Source organism: Saccopteryx bilineata, chromosome 5 (assembly GCF_036850765.1).
Source record: "Saccopteryx bilineata isolate mSacBil1 chromosome 5, mSacBil1_pri_phased_curated, whole genome shotgun sequence".
NCBI classification, from domain to species: domain Eukaryota; kingdom Metazoa; phylum Chordata; class Mammalia; order Chiroptera; family Emballonuridae; genus Saccopteryx; species Saccopteryx bilineata.
This window is the reverse complement of record NC_089494.1, coordinates 53,289,984-53,315,169: the sequence shown is the minus strand read 5'-3', so window position 1 is coordinate 53,315,169 and position 25,186 is coordinate 53,289,984. Positions and strand designations below refer to the sequence as shown.

Below are 25,186 nucleotides of genomic sequence, written 5' to 3'. Positions count from 1 at the left end.
GTGGGATACAAATACGTACGGAGAAGGAAACGTCTGGTACAGGGTTTTCTGACCGGAAGGGAGGACTGAGAAAGATGTCTCAGTGTGAAAAGCTGGACAGTCCAGAGGTAGCCCAAAGAGACAAGAGACCTGGGGAAAGAGGCTGGCTAAGGAAATAAGGTGGGGCATGGAAGAAGAGCCAAAGATGCCAAAGGCATGCTGAAACCACTTCCCAACTTGCCCGAAGAACAGCCAGCTGTTAGAAATCCCATGCTGTTTGTCTTTACTGAAGAACAGCCGAAAGCTTTCCCTGAGGAATTATGCTTGGTCATGTAACTCCTTTTTGTTTTTTTTTTTTTTAATTTTTAAAATTTTATTTGGAAAATTAAATTTAATGGGGCAACATTGATCAGTAAGAGTACATAGGTTCCAGGTAAATATCTCTATACCATTTGAACTGTTGATTATGTTCTTTGCCCATCACCCAAAGTCAAATCATTTTCTATCAACTTATATTTGTTCCTCTTTGCATCTTTCTCCCCACCCTCTCATCCACCCCTGTCCCCCATGTCCCCTTCCACCAAGTAACCACTTCACTTTTATCTATGGCCATAAGTCTCAGTTTTATATTCCACCTATGTGTGAAATCAGAGTTCTTAACTTTACCTAATTTACTTATTTTACTCAGTATAATGTTCTCAAGGTCCATCCATGTTGTTGTAAATGTCACTATGTCATTATTTCTTATGGCTGAGTAGTATTCCATTGTACATATGTACCACATCTTCTTTATCCAATCATCTATCAAAGGATACTTGGTTGTTTCCATGTCTTGGCCACTCTGAATAATGCCACAATAAATCTTCTAATGCATTTTCCACCTTCTTTTGACTATATCATAATCAAACCCCAATTAAAGCAAAGCCAGCTGTCAGTGTAGAGGTAGACCACTCAACCCCACATCTGGCTTTAACCTGTTTTCAGTCAGTCAGAGACCATCTCTACACTTGCATGGAACAACTGATTGAATGAAAGTAACCCCTCTTTGGTAGCTACTCTTTCTCTTCAAATGCTCCAGAATCCGGAAGCAATATTTGAATTTTCCAAATTTTATTTTAATTATCATGGCAAAGAATCTCAGGTCCTACTAAGGATCTGTTCTTTATATAAAAATAACTGCTGCGCAGCTGAGTTGCAATTTCCCTGCAAATGGCACCTAAGCATGTAATACATCAAGAGCTAAAAAGGATTTGGTCAAAACCAGTAGTGAAGGACCACCTGCCTCATTACCCCATTCAGTGGGGTAATATATCAATACTAAAGATGCTGGCTTAGAGGATCTGATTTTATTCAATAAAACGTTTCCTTCTGGAAGTTCTGAAGGTGGTACCTCAGTGGGACTGACTTTGGAATCTTCTGGGCAACTGCCATGTCTTTTTGAACTTATACACGCACTTGGAACAAAATAGAAATTAATAACATAAAACTAGGACAACTTTTCAGGAAATGTAGCAAATGAATATACATTCTGGATCCTTTTGAATTTTTGGTTATTTACTGCCATTATATAAAATTTACAAAGAGAAGGTTGTAAGTGGATTTGAGCTAGAATTTTTTTAATCATTACTAAAAGCATATTATTGCTATTAATAATACTGTATTAACATGTAATAAACAAATAATCCTAGTCACGTTTTATATAATCATACTTCTTAAGGCCCACTCTTATTCATCATATAAAAACTACAAAATGCTAGGAATTCCATCCATAAACTTCTATTATCCTGTAGTTAAATCCAGATCAACAGTCAGTGATTGCAACTTCACTTGAATAGTTAGTGTTGCTAACATGCTGTATCTCTGCTATGTTTAAGATATTATTTCAGAGGAGGCACAAAATTGAGATGTAATTAACTTGCTTTTAATCTTCTGTATCAAGTGGCAGAAATTGTTTATGTTCATTTTCTAGCTACTTTAAAATTCTTAATTTCCCATTCTGAATACTAAAGTACACAGTAGGTAACTAAAGAATTAAGAGTTCAAGAGCCAATGAAAAAATTGCTGCACTCTTAGAGAAAAAGTGTCCCACCTGACAAAATAAAACCTTACTTAGCTCAATCAATTATACTCAATCTAGCCAAGCCATCGATTATATCACAGTGTAAAACTTCTCTGATTGCCTTACTGTTTTCTTAATTGCTACACAAATACTCCTGAATTGGCGGTAAAATGTATACTCTTGAACAGTAGTTAAAAAGTGCAAATTTGTCTCCTCACACATTACTGCAGAAAAGGAGTAGCATATCCGCAGAATTAAAACACAACCTCTAAATGTAATCAAATGAAAGAACTAAGCATAATATTTCCCATTTAGAGGGCTGAGCAACCATTAGAAACAGGGAGAGCTTGCATAATGTTTCAAAAGTTTTTCCAGTACTATGTCATTCATGCACTTGAATAACTAATATGTTCTTTAAATATATTTTAAGTTGATAAGAGCTTGCACACAGAGTTTCAGAAAATAGAAAATAGAAGGAATCCTGTGGAATGCATCAAGTTAAACTTTAGACGCACTCTATCGCTTTGCGGTAGCTTAGTGCCAGAATTCCCAAGTTAAGAACCAAAGAGAAAAACTGTTTTTTCTTGATAGCCCTGAGCCACCTGGCATGTAGCATTACTTACCTAAAGATGGGTCTTTGGAGATGTTTCTTCTTGATTGTGACATGGTCATCCATTTAAAGTTGAAGGTTTAACTTCCTGGAAACCACTCGAGAAATCCAGGGAGGGGATGTAGAAGCTTATCCTGGTCTATTGTGCTGCAAGGATCCCAGAAGGAAAAAGTCCTTTCCTCTTTCTCTTTTTGGGTGCTGGGAGAAAACTTCCCTGCTCTCTGCCAGCTGAGTAGTGTGTCCATAGAGGCCACATAAGACAGGCACGTTGGGGCACTCCCCCACAGAGCAGGGTGTGCAAAAACCACCAAGAGTCACTTTGGTAAGGGTACAAAAAGTGCACGGAACCCTCAGAAACAGAACAAAACAAACAGAAAACTTCCTACCCCAGTGGCACCCAGGTGGGAGCTCCTTAAGTTATTGCAGCCATGAGAGTACTCCTTCCACATGCTGGTCAAGCTCAGAAAAGCTAAGTCCCTCCCTGACTTTAAAACAGCCTGTTCTGAGGCTCAACTTTTTTTTCTTCAAAATAAAAGTTGTACAGCTGGTTCAGCCATCCCATGTGAGTACCCTCTGAAAGTTTGTGCTGTTAAAAATAAGAACTACGTACAGATTAATAAAGAAAGAAGGGCTCAGGCTATGTGACTGGCTCTGCTTCAAGAGATAATTATTTTACAATCTTGCTTTTACTAACACTGAGTAAAGTATGGACACGACTCATCATTTTTGGCATTCATAACCTAATAACCTATACTTGGCTGAAGTCAAAGATGTCGTTTTAACTGATAGAAGTCCATGAGAATCTGGCCAAAGCTACAAAAGTTATAAAAACAAGAATTGCTCAATTCTATCAGTGACATTGTACCCAGATGATTGTGTCCAAATGTGGTTTTCCAAGAGGGGCAATACAAAAAAAAGATACGTAAACACACACACATATATACACACACACTTTTTTTTTAAGTCTTCCAAACTCCCTGGGAATCTAAGGTTTTTGTATTATATGATCAAACTTAAATTTATAAAAAGAAAAAGGAAAGAAAAAAAGTAGATATAAGAGAAAGTTGTGAACAGCTGAAAATAAATGACATTAAAAATTGTTTTATTTGGAAGACTTAGACTCACACTGCAGGAACTCTTGTTCTAGTTACAAATAAAGCAAACTGTCATTTTTTAATATCTTATTTTGGAGACATTCCTGTATCCAAAACACTAACAAAATTTCTACTCAATCAATAGTATCATGAGATTCCAGAAGAGAGGTTTGGTATATAATAAAGTAAACCATCTCAAAGCATGATTAAAATGTTTTTTAAAACAATACATGTTATAAAATGTGGAAAACCTGAGAAACACATATGCTTTTAGTAAACTGATTCATAAAAATAAGAATTAAATGTCACAGAGGAGGGATATGATCTATATGGTCTCAATCTATAGTTCTTAGGAATTTCCAAATACTTTCACAGTAGCAAGAACACCCTTTTACTCCCAATAGAAAGACAAAGAGGAAAATTACAAAAACACTCACTGATTATATTGAGCAGTTCTAAACCACACCTTTTTTTTTTCATTTTCATAATGTAATCAGTATGAGAGAGCACTGAACTAAAAATTAAATAAATGGTTTGAGTCCTAGTTCTATTGTGAATATGCTGGGCCATTGTGGAGAAATATCTTGACCTATCTTAGCCCATTTTCTTGTTTGTAAAATGAATTTATAATATTAATTTAATTCCATGTTCCTTTTGAGTTTTAATGGTACCATAGTATTAATTCTAAATATTTATAATTAGTTTACTTCTTGCAAAGGAAACAAAACCCACATTTATTGTATAGAGTTATAAATATAGAAGGAATTTATAAATAAAAAGAAGATATTTATATTATATTTATGTAGATATTCTATATTTACATAATGATATCTAAACTGATGTTTCTTTCACCACCAATAAGCATTCAGATTTAGTTTGATATGTGTGGGATACTGAGGTTAAACCTGGAGACCATCTATAAACAAACTGATATGTAGACCTTTGGGAGAGATGCTTTATTATAACCATGTGCTTTGGCTCTCTTTGTATAGAAAGGTACATAAGTAATAACAAGTTGCGCAGGTCTTCTGAAAGGATTTTTGCATTTACAGCTGGCATTCAATTTCTGTACACATGGTTTATCTATATTACTATTAATTTAGAATAAATATCCCTGAAGGACAAGCAAAGAGAGTAATAAGCCTATCAAATTCTAAAACTTGATTTTCATTTTGTCTAGTTTTTAATTAGAACAGTGATATGATTTCTTCATTAGTGTGATGGAAGAAACTCAACATAAATACTAGTAAACATGTAGCCAAGGTTCAAATGACAAGAAAATATACGATGCAACTTGAGGTTCAAAAGCTTAATTATCAACTTCAGAATCTGAAATTTGTTAAATTAATTACAGAAAATTCATAACATCTTGATTGCATTAGGTGTATATTCCCTTTACTCTTGTTTTAAGGCAAAAAGATTAAATTCCCATTTACATCAGGAACTGTATTTAAACCCAATCTTAGAACTTAAAGAGCCACGAGAAAATATCAATAAGTTAATTAATCACTTGGCACAAAGAAACGCCTATAGTTCTCAAATATTTTTATTTACATTTTCTCAAAAATCATTTAAATTTAATATTGAGAAAATGTTTGCCTTATTAACTTATTCAACTTTAACATAGTATTCAATAAAATGAAAGAATCTATTGTGGCTTAAATTATAAAAATATATTCCTTAAATTAACACAACTGTACTTGTAAAATACAAAAGTTTATGTATAAATAATAAGGCCAACTCTCATACAATAAACTAAATATAATTTATTATAAATAGTTTATTTTCCTGGGGGTAGGGATCAGAAATGGTGTTTATACTTTTCTAGTTATGGTAAAACCTCGTTCAGTATGACTTTGCCTAACATTTCATCCCCACCCCTGCTTGCACGCTCACTCATGCACTTGTTCTCGCTCTCTCTCTAACACACACACACATACCCTGCCCTATTCATCACTGTTAGAGACTGCAAAAATAATGAATGTTCAATAAATATTTCTCAATTTGTTAAAATACTCAGCTGAGACACACCAACATGTCTATCATAACTGATTCATTTCTGTGACAAAAAATATGGATCAACTCACATGATTTTCCCAAGTTTATACTAAGTGTGTCATGGTATTTTGTATTAAGCAACTTGGAAAACAGGTAAGCTTTATAGTGTGTGTGTGTGTGTGTGTGTGTGTGTGTATGATATATATGAAGGTACATAGTTTATGTATATTACTATCATCCTATATAAAGTTTTATTTTATTTTCATTGTAGTAGCCTATTCTTTGGCTGTTTACAATATGTAAGTCCCTAAAATGCATGCAAAAATAGAAAAATTATGTACTATTATGTGAGCCCAAGAACTGGACAACGAATGAACAAGTTATTACTTACCATATAAGTCTAGCCAAATATAAGTCTGAGATAAAGTGTATGTTCTTTTGTTCCAACATTACTTCCTTAAATATGCCACAAATTATATATTTAAGTGAGTTTTAAATTAAATGGAAAAGAGGGAAGTAAATGCAAGAAAAATAGAATCAGATGACATTTTAGGTTTTATTATTAAATATATATGATATAATTTTTAAAAAAATTTAAACCTGCTTCTTTCCCTCTTGCCTCTCTACCTTCCACAAAGATTAGAGCGAGGTCCATGGGTGATCTGAGTGCCTTCTTCATCTAAACTCCAAGTCAGTAGTTCTCAATCTTTTTTTTTCTGATAAATCATACATGAAAGATGATGTACATGTGATACTCTCCTCAAAAAAGCACCTAAATTTTGATAAGTAAAGTACAGGGATTGCCATAATTTTATTTGACATAGCTATAAATATTGTACTAGGAAAGTGAAACACTACTTGGTCAACTCTACCATGAGATGAATGGCATGGTATAAACTATTTCTGATGGACAAAAACCGTAACTCTGTTCTTGTATCACTTGATGAAAAACTATTGCATACAAGTGGTTGACAGTGGCATCATTTTAAAGGTAAGTTAAACCTGATGTATCTGTTCAAAGTTAGCCATTCACAACCTTCAGCATTTTCTCCATTTTTTTAAACAAATTTTATGCTACAAGTTTCCCAATTAATTACAAAGCTAGTTCATAAGTGGTGGAGCTGGAGTTTGAACCCAGATGTCTCATTCCTGAGCCCAAGTTTTTACCCCTACTGAATAAGTTGTCATGATGTCAAACAGTCTGCTGCTGAAGTCACCTGGGCTCTTTCTGGGCTGTATTCCCCATTCCACGAAGAAAGAGAAAAAACAAATAGCCACTCTAATGATTGTCTGTTCTTCTAATCCTCTACCCTACTTATATATAATTGCATTGTTGATTATGTTCCCAATATTTATAACAGCCAGCCCTAGAAAGGGCCTACTTATAACAAGGTGAAATAATCAATGAATACTTTCTGCTAAAACTGAATAAAAACCGTTTTGTTATAAAGATCCCTGGACTGATATCAAGGAACACACATTTAAATCCTAGCTCTAGTAGCAATTTTTCTATTCAAACCTCTGTATATTTGTTTCCTTACCAATCAAACTAGGACATTGGGCCAGATGACCTCTAAGATCCTTTCCAGCTCTGAATTTTTATGAGTTTGTGACTGGCACCATGATAAAATGTCAAGTTATTTAAATTTAGTGCCTGAGCAAGAATAAACTCTCTACTGAGAGTTTATTAACCACAACAGGGTCATTCATACCACCAGAATACTTTTATCCACATTGTAGTGGGATTAAAACTATAACTCTCTACTATTCAAATGTGAAAAAACCTGGTAAAACCTTTATATTTTCTGAGTTGTTGTTTTTCTCCTTATAGCTTCAACTTGGAACTACCCTCATTAGAATATAAGCTACAGTTTCACAGGGATTATTGTCTGTTGTAGTCCCTGTGCATGGTAGTAGGAGATGCCAATCGTTATTTATTGAATGAATGACCACGTGGACAAAGTGCTGATTAATGCTATTGTAGGAGAGCAGATCTGGTCACCCCAAATCTGTGTCTTTGGCATGATTATTATTTTAGTTTGAGTATTTTTAAAAGGTGAAAGCTCAGAAGTTTTTCTTTTTAATTCCCTTATAAATGCCTAAAAAATATTTAGTAGAGAGCCTATTCCAGGGAGAGATCTATCATCAAAGATAACTACAAAGAGTATGAGCCAGATGCAGTAGACTGGGGAGGCTGCTTATTCAAAGTCCTCTCTGTGTCCCATCGCCTCTGCATGGCATGGCAAACATTTGTCTATGAAACATTTGCTCATGCCATATTCCTGTGAACTGTTTTTTATCTTTTTTGAAGTCCCAAACACCTATCATCTTCCCCTTAGCTCAGGATTGGCATATAAGCTTTAACTGCCTGACTACCTATAAGCCTCCTAGTCTTATGTAGACCCCACATGTACAAAATTAAATTTGTTTTTTCCTCCTGTTAATCTGTTTTATGTTAATTTGATTCTTAGACCAAGCAAAGAACTAGAAAGGTAGAAGGAAAATATTTCCTCCCCTACATTCTCTCATTTTGTGTATTCTTTCTCTAAAATCTTAGTCATATCTGATAATTGTTCAATCTTTCATGTTTCCTCCAACCTACTGTTTTTTCTTCAAGAAGGCATCTGAATTTTTAGGAGGTAGGCTTCCATGACTCTGTGGTGGCAGAAAAGAGCGGTCTCAAATCCAAACCTGCAGGTGCCTCTCTTCTTTGTTTTATCTGGTACCTGCAACAATGTCCTTTGTCTTTTAGGTCACTTGGCTCCCTGAAGATATCTACTGCTGAAATCTGTACTTGAAAAGTTCAGTTGGCTCAGTCTGAGCACTGTAATTATCCCTTTCTGATTGAGCCCAACCTCAGCCTTCACCAGTACTGTAGGAACCTTTAAGTCTCAGGCATAACTTTCATCTGGATCTCCACTGCAGCTGTTGACTCTTGACTTCTGTGTAGAATCCTCTAACCCCTTACTACGGGCATGGCAGGCTCATGACAGATGCACTAGCCCCATGTCAACTGACTTCTGAATTCCCCACTAAGCAAGCAGGACTTCCTGAGCCCTTCGTCTCAAACAGGCGCTGACGAAGGCTTGGGACTGGCTACACCATACCTCTGCTTTTATTCTGCTGTCACTAACTCACTAAGTCACTGGAAAATTCCTCTGCTTTAAGCTTTTACTTTCAACTAAACATGCTCCCACATTTGGGATTTTAGCTCACAAGTAAGAGGTCATAATACCTTGTCCATTTTTTACATAAAGCACCTTTTATCCTTGTCTTTTTGTTTTTATACTTCACTGGAGCAGAAGTTGTATGCTTTCCCCATCTAATCTGTACCTCCTGGGTCCCCTTTGTCTGTTTACAATAAACATTATTCAAATCAACAAACCTGGCTCATGTCACTTAGGTAGAGCTTTGGAAATTTGGGAAACCTTTATTATATGCACAAAGCCTGGCCTTCAGAACTACTGTCTCTCCGGGGGCTCAAAAGTTTTATTTAAAGCCACGCTTCTTATTTGTCTTTACTTTTACCTGTGATGACATAATCTTGCTTTCCACCCTGCAGGAAGAAGATGGATGCCTCTGGCTGACTGGGAGAAGGTACGATCATATCAAAATGGAAAAGAAATGAAAACACATTTTTTCCATTATTTTATGAAGCTTTCTTACTCATTTATTTCAGTGGGTACATAGTGAGTGAACTCTACCACAGTATTAACACTTTGCCTAATCTGGCCCTCACCTACCTATATCCCACCTCAAAATCCTATTTGGCTCACTTCTGACTAGCCTTGCTGACATTTTCTTCCTCACACAGTTCAGTCCTCTTTCCTTCCTCTCAGCACATACTGTTTTCTTTAGTCTATAATGCTCTTCCTCTTGCTCATTGGCTCATTGCTCAGGTTTCAGCCGCAGTTTCATCTCCACAGGGAGGTGACTCCTCCGACAACCCCATCTGAATTCCATATACCTACAATACTGCCATTGTTTCCCTCGTAGCAAATATCATAACCTGTGTCTCATGTGCAGTTTGTCTACAAATTTATTTGTTTGATGAATGAAAAAAACCCATTCTGCTAAATGCAGTAACTGAGGAAAAGATCAGGACATCCTACTGCTCCCCACTACCTTAAAAATAAACCGAGTCAAATTATACTGAAAATATATTTTTCTTCGTATATATGTCTGTAAGAATTCAAAAATAGATCCTCACTGATGTCTCACCAACTTTCTAATACTTACATATGCTTCATCTTGAAATATTTGTCATTGCACTTCAAATTAGGAACTCTCGATATTTGAGAATATAGAGGAAATACCAACATTGACAATGCAATGGAGAGAATCCCTTGGGAAATTGTAAGGCCAGGAGCCACCATTGTGGCCATTCATATGCAGGTTCCCATTTGATTAGGACAGATGGTAATGAAACAACGGAGCCAAGAACTAATGAACCACTAGCTTTAATCCTAGCTTGCACCCAGCGGGCAAGTAAAAACACACACTGGGCTCCAAAACCCACTCACATTCAGTGCTCACAAAGACACTGACTTATCCAAGTTTCCTAGAATCAAAGGTTTCTAGCCTCACCAGTTGTAAAGCCAGCAGCCAGGGCCACTATCACAGCAGCCACCTGGCCCATGCAGGTTCGCATTGGATTCGGACAGTCGGTAAAGAAACAATGGAGCCAAAAACTGATGGGCCATCTTCTTTAATCCTAGCTTGCACCCAGCAGGCAAGTAAAAACACACACTGGGCTCCAAAACCCACTCACATTCAGTGCTCACAAAGCTACTGACTTTATCCGAGTTTCCTAGAATCAAAAGTTTCTAGCTCACCAGACTTATTCACCTCTGTTTCCCATCTCCTTCCTTCTCCCTGCACAAACTGGCTTCTCACTCAATACTCCGCCATCTTGGCTGCTTCTCCTGGCCTACTCCACATGGCCTTTCTCTGCTCTCCTTTCTGCTCTCTCCTCTAATGATAATCTCAGAAACCAAGAGAGCAAGCTCCCGTTCTGCCCCTATTTTATAGTGTAGAAATCCAAACCTTTAATCCAATATACAAAATAGGGAAGTCTCTAATACAAAGTCACTTATCTGGAGCATGATGGGATTGTACCACCCCACATCAAAAAGGGTAGGAAAGGCTTAATCCCAAAGCCAAGCCTCAGGCTACAAGGATTCTGCCTGCCCACAGCCCGCCCCCAACACACATTAATATCACCTGGGCAATGGCCTCCACGTGGGCAGCGCCATCTTTAACAAAGTGAGCATAATATATTTTATCTGCCCAACAGAAATGGTTCTCAAATTTACCAAAATTTTTTCTACCTTACAGGCAAAAAAGCAGATTCTACTCTGTTAATAGTTTTAAATTAGGTTCTATTGACCTGTGTCAGGCTTAATGTTTATGGACCACCTATTCAATAATAAAATAAAAAAAAATCAGAAGTTTTGTTTGCTTAAATAAATTAATTATAAAAAACAACTGGGTTTATAGCTTTTAATGGCAAGGGAAAACTGTTCCTCAAATTGCCTAACTCTTCAGCCAGGTATCAGAGCTGAGCCTCTAAATGACAAAGTAGGAGAAATTTCTCTTTGTTACTGAAGTGTAGAAGTAGGTCAGTTAAAGTTTGATTGGCTCCAATTAACACTCCTACAAGGTCTGACAGCCAGCCGTTAGTGCTGGCAGACAACTTCCTTGGAATGAGAGACATTCTGTGAAAATATCAGCAGCAACAACAAAGGAAATCGTTTGAAACAGATTCTCATAGTCAAACACCCACCTATCACTGTTCAATGTGCAATTGAGCAATATATAAGTCTACTGTAAAAGGAAATGACTTGCATAGTGGGTATTTAAATCAACATTACATAAAGAGACTTCCTTAATACAAAATTCCCTTTGAGTCAGAGGACTAAGAAGGAGATGGTTGAATAGGGGCTTGAAGGACGAGTAGACAGAGATATTCAGTAAGCAGGCTAAGAGCAAGGGCAAGCAGAGTGGTTCCTCAGCCCTCAGCACCAGGCAACAACAGGATTTGGAGGGCGCACGGTTGCTGAAGCACTGTGCTGTTGTGCCTGCCACGTTAGCCTGTAGAGCTACAGATACTCACACTATCACATAAGAAGAGGGGTTGGAATTAGACAAAATAATCAACGTTATAGTGCAATTTAGAAGAATACGCTTCAGAGGTTTTCATTACCCCAAAATATGCCAAAAATACCCTTATCCACAATTCTTTAGTCAGTAGAAAGTTGTCCAAAGGTAGTTAGTTGCATGATGAGATTCTCAGTTTTTCTGCAGCTCTGAAACTCATCACTAAATCCTTAACTAAGCTTCTGTACTGAGACATCCTTAACAAGTGTCCTCCGTATTTTAAGCTTCATTTCAACATGACCCTAAACCCAATTAGTAGCTGTTGTTGGTTTTTTTCTGTTTTTCTTTAAGTCTTTCTTAAGCTTCCAGTAATGCCAATGAATAAATGTGCAGAACTACCACTAAGAATGAATTGAATCAGTATCAGTAAATGGAAAATTCCTAACTGCTAACCTGTTGACTCTCCAAGCTTTTAGAATTAGACAGCAATAGAGATTACCATGACTCACACTGACTTTGAAAAGAAGCAGCCAGCTACTTGGTTTGCCAAGCATTTAATAGTATGTGTGGTAAGTTTTCTGTAAATAACTGAAATGTATAGAGATAAATCGCTACCTTTGTTACCTTTTAAAACAAAAAATGACTGACTATCAGAGATAGTAAATACAGACCACATATATTTGTACCCTCACATCCATTCATGCTTCAATAAACTCATTTTAGTTTCAACTTTTCTTTCTGCATCTTCTCCCACTCTATATGTCTTGAAATGTTCTGTCCATGCCAGTTTCATCTTATTTTTCTTAATACTATCTTATTTTTTCATATAAACACATCATTCTTATAAACTGTTCTATGACATGCTATAGTTACCATAATTTATTTATACATTCATTTAATTAAACTCCAAATTTAAATTCCATACAGGATTTAAACCGATCAGTAGACATTTTCCCAAGCTTAACACGAGACACATTATCTACTGCATCATCTGACAGGAGGCCCAATACCTGACAGAATATTAGAAATCAAGTCTGTTTTAGAAAGTAAGCAATTTTTAATATTATAAACCTTTGTCACATTCTATGGTCCTAGAAAATTGATAACTTCCTTCATCTGTTCTTTTCTTTATCTGGCCCAGTGTAGAGTGTTGGAGCAAGAGAGTTGACACATGTTTATCAGTCATTTACTATGAGTTAGGCACAATACTTTATATTTCACTTAATTCTACATAACACACCTAGAAGGTAGAGTTTCTTACCTTCTAGGTACATTCAATGAAACTAGAGTTGAGAAAAATGATATAGTTTTCAAGTTTATATATCTTGTATGTTACAGTCATAGGATTTGAATTCAGTTCTATTGAATATAAACTTCTTTGTTCCTATTAACACTGCCCCTCCACGATCAAAGTCTCAGCTTTAATAGCAGTCTTAAAGGAAAAGGCATCCTGGTGGACCATATCTTTTAAAATATAATTCTCTTATCATTTGAATTAGGTTGAGTTCCAGCAACAATTGAGACTTGATTTTGGAGACACATTGGTTTTGGGTCATTTTCACCCATTCATGGATCAGTGAACAACAACAACAGAAAGCAAACAACTAAATATGTAGGTTTTAACATTTAAAGTTAACTATTTGTTTGCTGTATAATCATCACCAAACAAAAGGGGATAAACAAAATTTTTGCTTAAAACATAGCTGAGAAACTCCAGAAAGAAAATCAAGTCAGAGAAAACATATTGATAAAGGAAGCTGCAGTTCCATCTCCAATATGCAGAATGGCTCTCCAGTGCTGAGGTGTGGGTTTGTACCACAATTCTGTCCTTTAAATCATGCCCACAGAAACCCATATCATAAAAAATTAGTTTATGAATTAAAATTCTCTACTTTTTTTCAAAGTCATATTGTGAGATACTTCACCTTCACACACACACACACACACACACACACACACACATACACACGGCTGATGGGCTCCATTCATACACTTGTAAAGCTCAGTTATTTACTTGGCCTCTATATTCCACTACAGGGATACCATTGATAACTGCTGCTCTTTACTGAGCACATACCGCATGCCAGGAACAGCTGAATAATTTACAAACCCTATTACATTGAATTCTCTCACAACCACCTGAGACAGGAATTACTATCTATTTTAGAGGTAGCTAGTATTACACAACTGGGACTTGTTAAGCAAAAATCGGAGCCCATTTTCTTTCTCCCATAGCTCATGGATTTAACTACTAGTGCCACCCATGACTGGGCCCATCTAATATAATCCACTTTAATTTCCTTTCTCTGTTCTTCACAATCATTTTGCATTTTTATCTTCACCTTCCTCTTTTGCTCCTGTTTTATAAACAATTTTATTTGCCAATGGTAGGCTTCAAATATCATTATTAATTGGTTCCAACCTTCTTAAATTTGTGGAGATTCTGAACTCACTTTCCTCAATTGTTCTGCAAATATAGAACATTGCTGCTGTCTTGAATGTACACGTGATTTCAGTGTAGGAGTTTGTAGACATCTGTTTCTTGACCTTGAGGAAATTAGTTATTTGTTTTAAATAGGATTGTAGACCTTCAAGGACAAGTTATACACCTTCCCCACTACTGCAAAATTCCTCTTGCTTTTCTTCTCAAAGCAGGTTTACCCCCTGAGCTGGAGGAAGTGAGTCTGCTGTTTTCTGGATCTTCATCCCCAAGAACCTCTTATAACATCAGAATTTCAACTTGTTCAATGCTACCTGTATTTAAGATAGAAACTTTTCTTTTTTAGTAGAATAATTTATTTTTAATATATTGGGATCATATGATTTTCCAAACCATACAGGTTTCAACTGTACAACTCAGTATAACACCATCTACACAGAACACACCTGAATAGAAGTTTTTCTTATACTGACTTCTTCACCTGGTATACAATTAAAGAAACAACAATTTGTTTCAACAACAGAGAGAAAACTGCCTGTGTTGGGTTTACTGAGGAGTAAGGTTTAGTCTCCAATGTAGTCATTGCTAATGCATGCTGAAAAGTGAAATTTGATTTTAGATAAAATTTTGTCTTATATACTACCTTTGAAAATAACACAACTTATTTTCACTGGTCAATGTGTATACCAGGTGCTAAGAGAACAAAGATTATTAAAACACAAACCCTTTCTTCAAGAAGCTTAAGTATAAAAGGAAAATAATAATCTACTTTTAAAAGTAATTTTAATATGATCCAATAAGTTGATTTATAAAATAAGTAAAAATGAACAAAAGTAGCTGAGAATAAAGAGAGAAGACTTAGAGAAATTATTCTGTTTAAGCAAGCTTTATCCAGTGATTAGAAGTTCACCAGTGGTGAATTATTTGTTAGAAATAATAAGTAGAAAAAGTCCAGTCAAAAGAATATGGAAAATAATACAAAAGCATGAAATACCATAGTGGTCATGAGCTGGAAGTCAGCTAGGTATGAGTGAGGGTGAAAGTGTTAGGAAGATGGCGGGAGATAAAGTTGGAAAATTAAAGTGAAGCCAAATCATATGCACCATATAGTATGCAATAGGCAGTGAATAGTGACTGGTAGGCTACAGTCAGGGAAATGGCACCCTCATCTTTGCAGTTTGGGAAAATTCTATCAATGAAAAAATGGAAAATATTTTTGAAAAGATTAAGTCTAAATGCGGAGATATCAGTAAATGGTCTGTAAGAGTAATCTTGGTGAGAGACTATAGTGGCTTGAAGCAAGGCAATGTTATTAACTGGAAAGGACAGGAGCTATTCAAGATACTAACAGATATAAAGCATAGGGCTTAATGAATAATTGGATATACTAAATGAAAAGAAGATTGAGACAATACTTTATTCTTGGTTTGTTATCCAGATGGATGGTATACCACCATCATCTGGGAAGACCCAGATACTAAAAGGAATAATAATAAAATTTAAAAAAAGAAGTGTGATTCAAAGTTCTTTGGCGAGGCGCAGTGAGTTTGTATTACCAAACTATGGCCAAGTGGAAATGGTTTCATAAGCAATTAGATATTTAAATTCTGGGAGAGAAGAAAGAAATCAATTATAAAATAAAATGTATTGAGGGGGAGAAGGAGAGATTACTACATAAATATAAAACAGTGAACAGGGATGCTATTGCTCAGAGTTGGTTTGACCAGAGGCTGGTACACAGTGAAGATGTCAGAGAGACTGAACAATCAGGAGGAAAGTTTGTCCCACAACAAAAGTAGAAGGAGTATTAAGAGAAAAGTGTCATGGCACTAACGGGGTTAGAACATTAAAGAAAAAAATAACAGAAATGTTTCCATTACAGTTGGCAATGTGGAAACCACAAATGGCCTAAATGAAAGCCCTTTCTGTGCTGGAATAGTCACATGTTCAGTAAGACAAAAGCTCTGAAACCAAGAACACCACGGAGGTTGGAGAATTTTTCTGATTAGGTATACCAAACTCACTGCAGTTAAAGTTACCTATGGAGGTAAATATAAGGGGAGATAGAGTTAACTATATAAATATTTGGGGTTGCAGAAAGGGGAAAGATGACCATCTGTTTACACTATAACAGTTTGCTTCAAGGAAGTGTTCTGTTTTTTCTACTTTAATGCCTTGATTTCAAATTTCTGAGGAATGTTTCCCTTTGGGAGACATGTGTGGGAACTCAACATAGATATGAATCTAAGAAAAAATCAGGACAGACTTGCCTTATGTCTTCTTCAGCTTGGCATTCACTTGGATAACCTTTTTATGGTTATTTTCTAATATAGAAGAGGTGACGCTCTGCTGGTCCTGTACATATTACTTAATTTGCCATAGTCTACCTCTTGTCTCTTCATCTTTTTTTCAGGGTTCACTTCCAGGAACCCAGTTCTCACATTTTTGATTTCTGGATGTTTAAATCTTAAAGTACAGCAACCATCTACAGTAAGTGTTCTATGCATTTTCTTCTCATCTTGATGTTTATAAAAACTTAACTGTTATGCTTCATTGCTTTAATATGTGAGCCAGATAAGCTGACAAAGAAATCAAAACTGCTCATGTATTAGCAAATGAAAATATCTGTTATTATATTCCAGGACATAACTGTCAAGAACTCTAAGGTTAAGTAATTATGGTGGTTTGGTTAAATGCTATTTAGTTATATGTGCCTTATCAATCGTCCTGCATAGTCAGCTATCCTTCCTAACTATATGCAGGCATTATACATTCGCATTTGTTTCAAGTAAATGACTATTTGTGTCTTTAAATAAATAAATAGTAACTATTTGACCTTTTTTACATCATTTAAAAAAGATTATTCAGATAAAAATAGTACTCTTTTGAGAAATCAATCAACAGTATTTAAAACTTAAGGCATATTCTCAATGTGATTTAATTGGATTTTTTCCAAATTACCTACTATCTCAATACTACTTCTTAAACATATCTTTTATTATCTCCTTTAGTTTAAAATACTACTTTTATCAGACATTTAATTTTCATCTTTATTTGGTATAGTATCTTTTCTACCCTGTTTTCCTGCATCACTATCAACTGGTTTAATTGTTCAAATATGGGACAATTTGATCATCAAGTTAAATAATGATACTAACATATTGTTATCCATTAAATAAAATAAGAATCCCTGTATCATTATTTATACAAATAAGTAACTAAATAAATTAGAAATAAAGCTCTTCTTTACAGTAAAATACCAACTAATAAATACCAAAGGAATGATGAAACTAGAAAATAAATAAATATCAAAATCATTGGGTGAAAGTTTAATAAAGAATAAACAGAATATTGATAAGTATTGCATTGAAGCTAGAAGACTTTGTGTAGTGTGTACACTTTAACAATATTAAGTCTTCTAGTCTTTAAACACAGAATGTCTATTTATTTTTTTATTTAATTTATTTCATTAATATTTTATAGTTTTACTAATTCTCAATTTTCCACAGAACTATTAAAAATTTTTAAAACTCATATTGAATAATAAAAACCTAAATAAACAAACCAATCTTAAGAAAAAAGAACAACGCTAGAGACATGACACTTCCTGATTTTAAAATATCTTATAAAGCTACAGTAATTAAAAGAGTATGATACTGGCCTAAAGACAGATATACAGTTCAACGAAACAAAAAACAGAATCCAAAAGTAAACCCATACATATACAGTCAACTGACCTTTGACAAGGGTGCCAAAAATGCTCAATGGGATAAAGACAGTCTTTTCCTCAAATGATGATGGAAAAACCTGAACATCTCCATGCAAAGGAATAAAATTAGATACTTATACCATACATAAAAATCAAATGGATTAACAACTTAAGTGTAAGACCTTAAATTATCAAACTTCTGGAAAAAAAAATATGAAGTTCTCTGACATTGAACTTGGAAATGATTCTTGGGATATGATATCAAAAGCATAGGCAACAAAATAAAAAATAAACAACTGGGACTACATCAATCCAAAAAGTTTCTGTATAGCACAAAAAAAATATTATTCGGCCCTGGCCGGTTGGCTCAGTGGTAGAGCGTCGGTCTGGCGTGCAGAAGTCCCGGGTTCGATTCCCAGCCAGGGCACACAGGAGAAGTGCCCATCTGTTTCTCCACCCCTCCCCCTCTCCTTCCTCTCTGTCTCTCTCTTCCCCTCCCGCAGCGAGGCTCCATTGGAGCAAAGATGGCCCGGGCACTGGGGATGGCTCCTTGGCCTCTACCCCAGGCGCTAGAGTGGCTCTGGTTGCAACAGAGCCACGCCCGGAGGGGCAGAGCATCGCCCCCTGGTGGGCATGCCGGGTGGATCCCGGTCGGGCACATGTGGGAGTCTGTCTGACTGTCTATCCCTGTTTCCAGCTTCAGAAAAATACAAAATATATATATATATATTATTCATTTAAAAATTTTGTTAAGAAGGTAGACCTCATGTTAAATGTTTTTACTACACACACAGATACACACACACACACAAAGAGACATGAAGAAACTTGTGAAGGTGATAGAAATATTTATTACCTTGATCACGGTGATGGTTTCTTAGGTATATACATATGCTCAAATTCATAAAATGTTATACATTAAATACATGCAGTTTTTGTATGTAAATTATACCTCAATAAATTTGTTTAAAAGTAAGAAACAAGGTATTGTTATAGTTTCATTTTTTTTAAGTGAGATGAGGGGAGATAGTGAGACAGACTCTTGCGTGCGCCCTACGGAAATCCACCCTGCAACCCCTGTCTGGGCCGATGTTTGAATCAATCAAGCTATTTTTAGTGCCTGAGGTTGATGTGCTCAGACCAATTGAGCTATCTTTAGTGCTGAGGACTTGAACCAATTGAGTCACTAGGAGAGGAAGCAGGAGAGAAGGGTGAGCAGGAGGAAGAGAAGGAGAAGAGGAAGGGAGAAAGAAGCATATGGGTGATTCTCTTGTGTGTCCCTACCAGAATCAAACCCAGGACATCCATAAGCTGGGTGGATGCTCTATCTACTACCAACTGGCTGGGGTCAATGTCATAGTTCCAAAGTATCTTTCTAATCACTTCTTGGCCTTTTGGATAAGATTAAGTGTAGAATCAAAGTATTTCTATGCAAATTATTTATTAATTCAAAGATAAAGACTAAAAAATCTATTGTTACCTCATTAATATTAAGACAACATCACTTTTGTGTTACTCCTGTATGAATCTACCCATGAGGAATTATTGAACATAACCAAACTAAGAGAGAATCTACAAACAATTGACCTACATTCTAAAAATGTCAAAGTCATAAAGTACAAGAAAATATTGAAGAAGTGTTCCAGATTAAAAGACTTAGGAGACATAACTACTAAATATAATATGTCATCTTATATTTAATACTGGGTTACAAATAACATAGCTATAAGAATATTATTAAAACAAGGACAAAACTTGAATATGAATTACAGATTAGATAGTATTTCATCATTGTTAAATTTCTTGACTTTTGTACTATCCATGTACAAATGATTGATTAAAAGTATATGTATTATAATACACATTTAACATTATTTTATTTATATAATAATATCAATGTGCATGTTTAATTACAGATATATGTATAGAGAGAGTTAGAGAGAGAATAATATTAACAATTGTGTTTGGGGTTCCTTTCACTATTTCTGCAACTTGAACTTTAAAATAAAAAGTGTTTTTTAAAAGATTATTACAACTTTAATTTTCTTTTACTTTTTTTTTTTTTAGATTTTATTGATTTTTAGAGAGGGGGAGAGAGAGAGTGAGAAAAGAGGCAGGACGCATCAACTCATAGTAGTTGCTTCCAGTATGTGCCTTGACTCGGCAAGCCCAGGGTTTCCAAGTCGCCACTTTATCCATTGTGCCACCACAGGTCAGGCACTACTTTAATTTTTAAATTGTATTGAAATCTTAGACATTGAAGAATCAATGTATAATTGACTTAATTATAATGTATAAATCAGCATTAAGTTTTGTACCTCGTAATAAATTTTACAATGAAATCTGTTATATCAAAACTTTATGATACCATTTTTCAGAAGCAGGGTTGAAAACATTGGGAGATGACATCTGTGTATTATTTATGTTCATAATGATTAAAAGATGAAATAATCAGTGATAACTATAATGAGTAATCTATAAACCTGGCGAAGTTTGAAACCCAACAAAATGTTCTCTTTTCACAGAGGCTTCCCTAAGCTCTTCAAGTGGCAGTAATCTTCCAATTCTTAACTGACATAACATTGTTTTTCTGACTTGTAAAACCTTCTGCCTTGGATCATGATTATTTATACACATTTTTATTATCTCTGACAGTGGGCTAAGTAAAACTCTTTACAGGTAAAATTCCCATTTACTTAAAATCTTTCAATAGCCCCCAAATGCCCTCAAGATAATTGAACTCTTTAATGTCATTTTATGTAAATGATATATAATATTTAAGTTTCACATATCAAATATAGTTTTAGCTATCACAAAATCTCTCCACCCACTCATCTACCACATAGACATGCATCCCAGGATTCAGCTATATTGCATTACCTTCAGTTCAGTGTTCCCTCTTCATTATGGATCTCTCTCTTGCCTGAAAGCCTGTCCTGGGAACCAAGTCTGAGATAGGCAGATGCTCCTTCTCTCGCTGTTGACCATTCCTACTTCCACTTCTAAGGCATTTACAACATAATTACAATAGCTCTTTTACTTCTCTTGGTCCACCTTCCACTATAACTTTTCAGTCTTATTTTGTGTTGAGGGAATTACTTATCTTTGTACTCTGAAAATTTGTTTAATACTGCCTTGCATAAAGTAGGTTGGCAATGAGTAAATGCATATCTGTATCATATTTTTATAAAATGTTAACTATGAATTTTGGGGGAAAAGCTATTATTTCTTTGTTCTGTTCACTGAGAAAGCCTGCCAGTCATGACAGCTCAGTAGAAATGGGAATACCTAGCACCAAGATCTTGGCTTCTATATACCATTCTGTACTTAAAAAAAAAAAGTTTATCTATCATCTATACACATAAACATGCATGCATATGTAATTATATAACTTTTTTTTGAGAATGTATTCAGTACTTAATTTAATACTCTTATTCTCCTTTTTGAATAGAACAAGGAAAAAAGAATGGAAAAGATAGCTAACCCTTTGGGGTTTAGTATGCTAAAACAGTCCTGAGATACACAAGTTAAACTTGGCATACTTTGGATCTGAGTCAAAATTTGTTTTCATTGGCTGTGGAAATGGAATTTTAGACTATGTTGGGTCATACTATAATTGTGTTTGGAAATGCATAATGTGGTGGTTGAGCATTCAGTGTGAATTAATGAGCTTATGTACGCTGGAAAGTGATTGTCTTTTTCTCTGCACTTAGGCTAATGCACAACAAAAGCAGTGGAGTTTAACTTCTTAAGACCATTTACTAAAGATACAGAAATATGGATATTTTTAAATGACAATAAAAATATACAGGAACCTCCTTCCAAATATAAATATGAAGATCTCAACAGGGTTGAAAAAATAACCTAAAATCTGCTTTTTATCGGTATAAAAACAACAGTTAAACAAATCAATTAGGGTAAATAGTTTCTGCCTTGAGCTATCTCCTCAGAATAAACATTCCATTTCCCATCTGACAGAGAATCAAATGACATTGTTTTGTTTCTAAACAAGATTATTTTTATAGGGTCCATGAATGTTGGTGATTCTCTTCAGGAGAGTTGAAACCTATAAATATTGTTTTAGGGAGCTGATCTGGAGTTAAAGGGAAAATATTTTGTGCCAATGAAGATCAAATTAGCTTCAATGTAAAAGAGGAAAATCCATAGCACAAGAATCTATTTTATCTGTTTAGGTATTATTAAGAGTCGAAATACTGTATAGCTTTTAATATCATTACTTCGGTCAATTTCTGCCTAGGGCAATAATAATTTAAACATTTCCTGTTTTGTTCCTGCCCAATATTGTTTTTTCCATTATTGCAGCTCAAAAATACTTGGGCTGTTTTAAAGATCAGTGTGTTGGCATAAAATTTTATTTGCCTTTTAAGAGTATTTTCTTTAACCCTCAATCATGACTTGATATTTTAAATTTTTCAATATGTTCAAGGGCCTTTACCATCAAAACAAAATTTTATTTAATCTTATTAGGCGATTAGTTATAATAGAATGATAACATGCTGAGTCATGAATATTCAATATTTTTTACTATTTAAAATGTTAATGTGAAAGATAAAAGTTCAAGAGTGATCCTATTTAAAATGCAAATATGACAGCTAAAAATACAAATATGCTTTTCAATTCATTTGAGTTTAAAGAGTAGTCAAGGCATCATGTTTATATCATCTCAGCTTTTGTTATCATATTAATAATTTAATATGCATGAATAAAATAATTAAAAAGTGAAATGGTTAGCAGTGGTTTCTCTGAAATACCTTATAGTACCTCTAAATGTCCATCTGCATACATATGAAATATTTGGTTAAAACAATTAAATACACTTTTTTTTTTTTTTTTTTTTTAATTTTTCTGAAGCTGGAAACAGGGAGAGACAGTCAGACAGACTCCCGCATGCGCCCGACCGGGATCCACCCGGCACGCCCACCAGGGGCGATGCTCTGCTCACCAGGGGGCGATGCTCTGCCCATCCTGGGCGTCGCCATGTTGCGACCAGAGCCACTCTAGCGCCTGGGGCAGAGGCCAAGTAGCCACCCCCAGCGCCTGGGCCATCTTTGCTCCAATGGAGCCTTGGCTGCAGGAGGGGAAGAGAGAGACAGAGAGGAAGGCGCGGCGGAGGGGTGGAGAAGCAAATGGGCGCTTCTCCTGTGTGCCCTGGCCGGGAATCGAACCCGGGTCCTCCGCACGCTAGGCCGACGCTCTACCGCTGAGCCAACCAGCCAGGGCTAAATACACTTTTATGTGCCCTTACATGATACCTTCTCTAGTATAAAAAGCATGAAATCTCTGAAATGGCCTACTTTGGTTAGAATCCCAGATCCTCTTCTAATAAGATATACAATTTTTTAAAAAGTCATTTAAAATATTTAAGCTATTTTTCTCGACTGTAAAGAAGTGATCATTGTTGTGATCGCCTTATACAATTTTTGTACTTTTTAAATAAAGTAATATATTTATATAAAGAATATTTAAATGCTTAATATATAGTCAATCTGCACAAAATAATATATACAAAATTAGAATTACACTGAAAATTTGGTTGAGTTTAAAAGGACAACCTTTGGAAAAAGTGTTTACCTTGAGGATATTTTTATGATGTCACAGTTCCTCAATCATGTTTTCATAGACAGTATGTATGTGTATGTTTGTGTGGGTGTGTACCCTCTCCCCTTCCCCTATAAACTCTCAAATCTCACTGCTTTGGATACTCGCTTTTCTACCCTATGATGTCCCTGTGCAAGTAAAATTTAAAATTAATAAATATAATTATATATACCTTTGCTCCTGTTGATCCTCTTATTGTCAGCTTATCTCATAAACTATTGTCAGTTTATTAAACTAAAATAGTTTATTTCATAAACTATTGTCAGTTTGTTTCATTTCAACTATCAAATCCAGGAGGGTAAAAGGAAAGTCCTTTAACCTCTACAATACATATGCCTTTGTATTCTTTGTTCATATTTTATATACACCTTTTATTTCAAGGTATTTTCCCTTATAAATTTTAGTGTTCCTCATTACCAAATATTCCTAGAAAATGTTGCACTTAGTTTTGATATCCACATATCTCATGTCTGCTCGTATAATTTTCAAGTGAATAAGAGAGACATACGCATCTAAGAAGACCATATCAGAATCAGCTGGGACTTTTTACAGAGGGCATATATATACTAGATGACCTACACACACTTCTTCTCATTCCCACCAATTTTTAATACCTGTCAATAACCTTCCCTACCACCAGTTCAGTTCATAAAATTTCCTCTTTCCTGATGGGACTGTGGATCATGAGTAGAGAGAAGAAAAAATACGTGCTGCAGACGACCACCAAATAAGGAGCCTTAACTTCCCTGTAAGATTAATAATATCTGACCAGGAGGTGGTGCAGTGGATAGTGTTAGCCTAGGATACTAAGGACCCACGTTCAAAACCCCAAGATTGCCGGCTTGAGCATGGGATAATAGACATGATCCCACAGTTGCTGGTTTGAATCCAAGGTCACTGGCTTGAGCAAGGGGTCACTCATTTTGCTGGAGCCTCTTGGTCAAGGCACATATGAGAAAGCAATCAATGAACCACTAAGGTGTCACAACAAAGAATAGATGCTTCTCATCTCTCCCTTCCTGTCTGTCCCTGTCTGTCCCTCTCTCTGTCTCTCTCTGTCTCTCTCTCTCTCACTAATTCTGGTCAACTTAAAGGCTATCTGTTCAGTGATGTTTTTCCTGGTGCCCTTACTCTCTCTTTTTCTGAAAAACCACAAAGCTTACCTGAACTTTCTTTCGGCCATAATATTTTTTTTTCTAGGCTTTTATGCATTGTAGAGAGTAAGTGATTGATGAATGGATGAAAGAGTATCAACTTTCACTCTTTGAATTGTGTCTCTAAACTGCTTTGACAGCCTTGTGCTTCAGAGTTCTGTTCATGTTCTATTATGGGTGTTTCCTGATGAGCATCGACCTTAGACAACTTTCTGACATTGTGGGGCTAGAACACGAGCTTTTCTTGGAGCCCTGGTTATCTCCCAGACTGTGAAGCTCTCGCTTCCAGGCCCAGCTGTCACTGACATTTTCCCAGATCCAAAGGCAAGTCATATGACCCAAAGCTACACTTCAGCATTTTATCAGTACATTATGAGCTCAGTGAATTTTCTTCTAACTATATGAATCCTTGGCTTCCCTAACAT

At 35.6% G+C, this 25,186-nt stretch overlaps 1 protein-coding gene across 4 annotated transcripts in view; it reads right to left on the bottom strand.

Annotated features, from left to right (window-relative positions):
• The window catches only part of PDE1A (phosphodiesterase 1A), a 403,386-nt gene that overhangs the window by 288,482 nt on the left and 89,718 nt on the right, over positions 1–25,186 (bottom strand). The window contains exon 1 of one of the 4 annotated variants that reach the window (XM_066280224.1): positions 2,662–3,138. The exons of the other annotated variants lie outside the window; for them this stretch is intronic. Within the exon in view, the coding sequence (XP_066136321.1) occupies positions 2,662–2,714 (53 nt within the window). The 5' untranslated portion in view covers positions 2,715–3,138. Of the gene's footprint in view, positions 1–2,661; positions 3,139–25,186 lie in introns of those variants that run through there. 4 annotated transcript variants of the gene reach the window in all.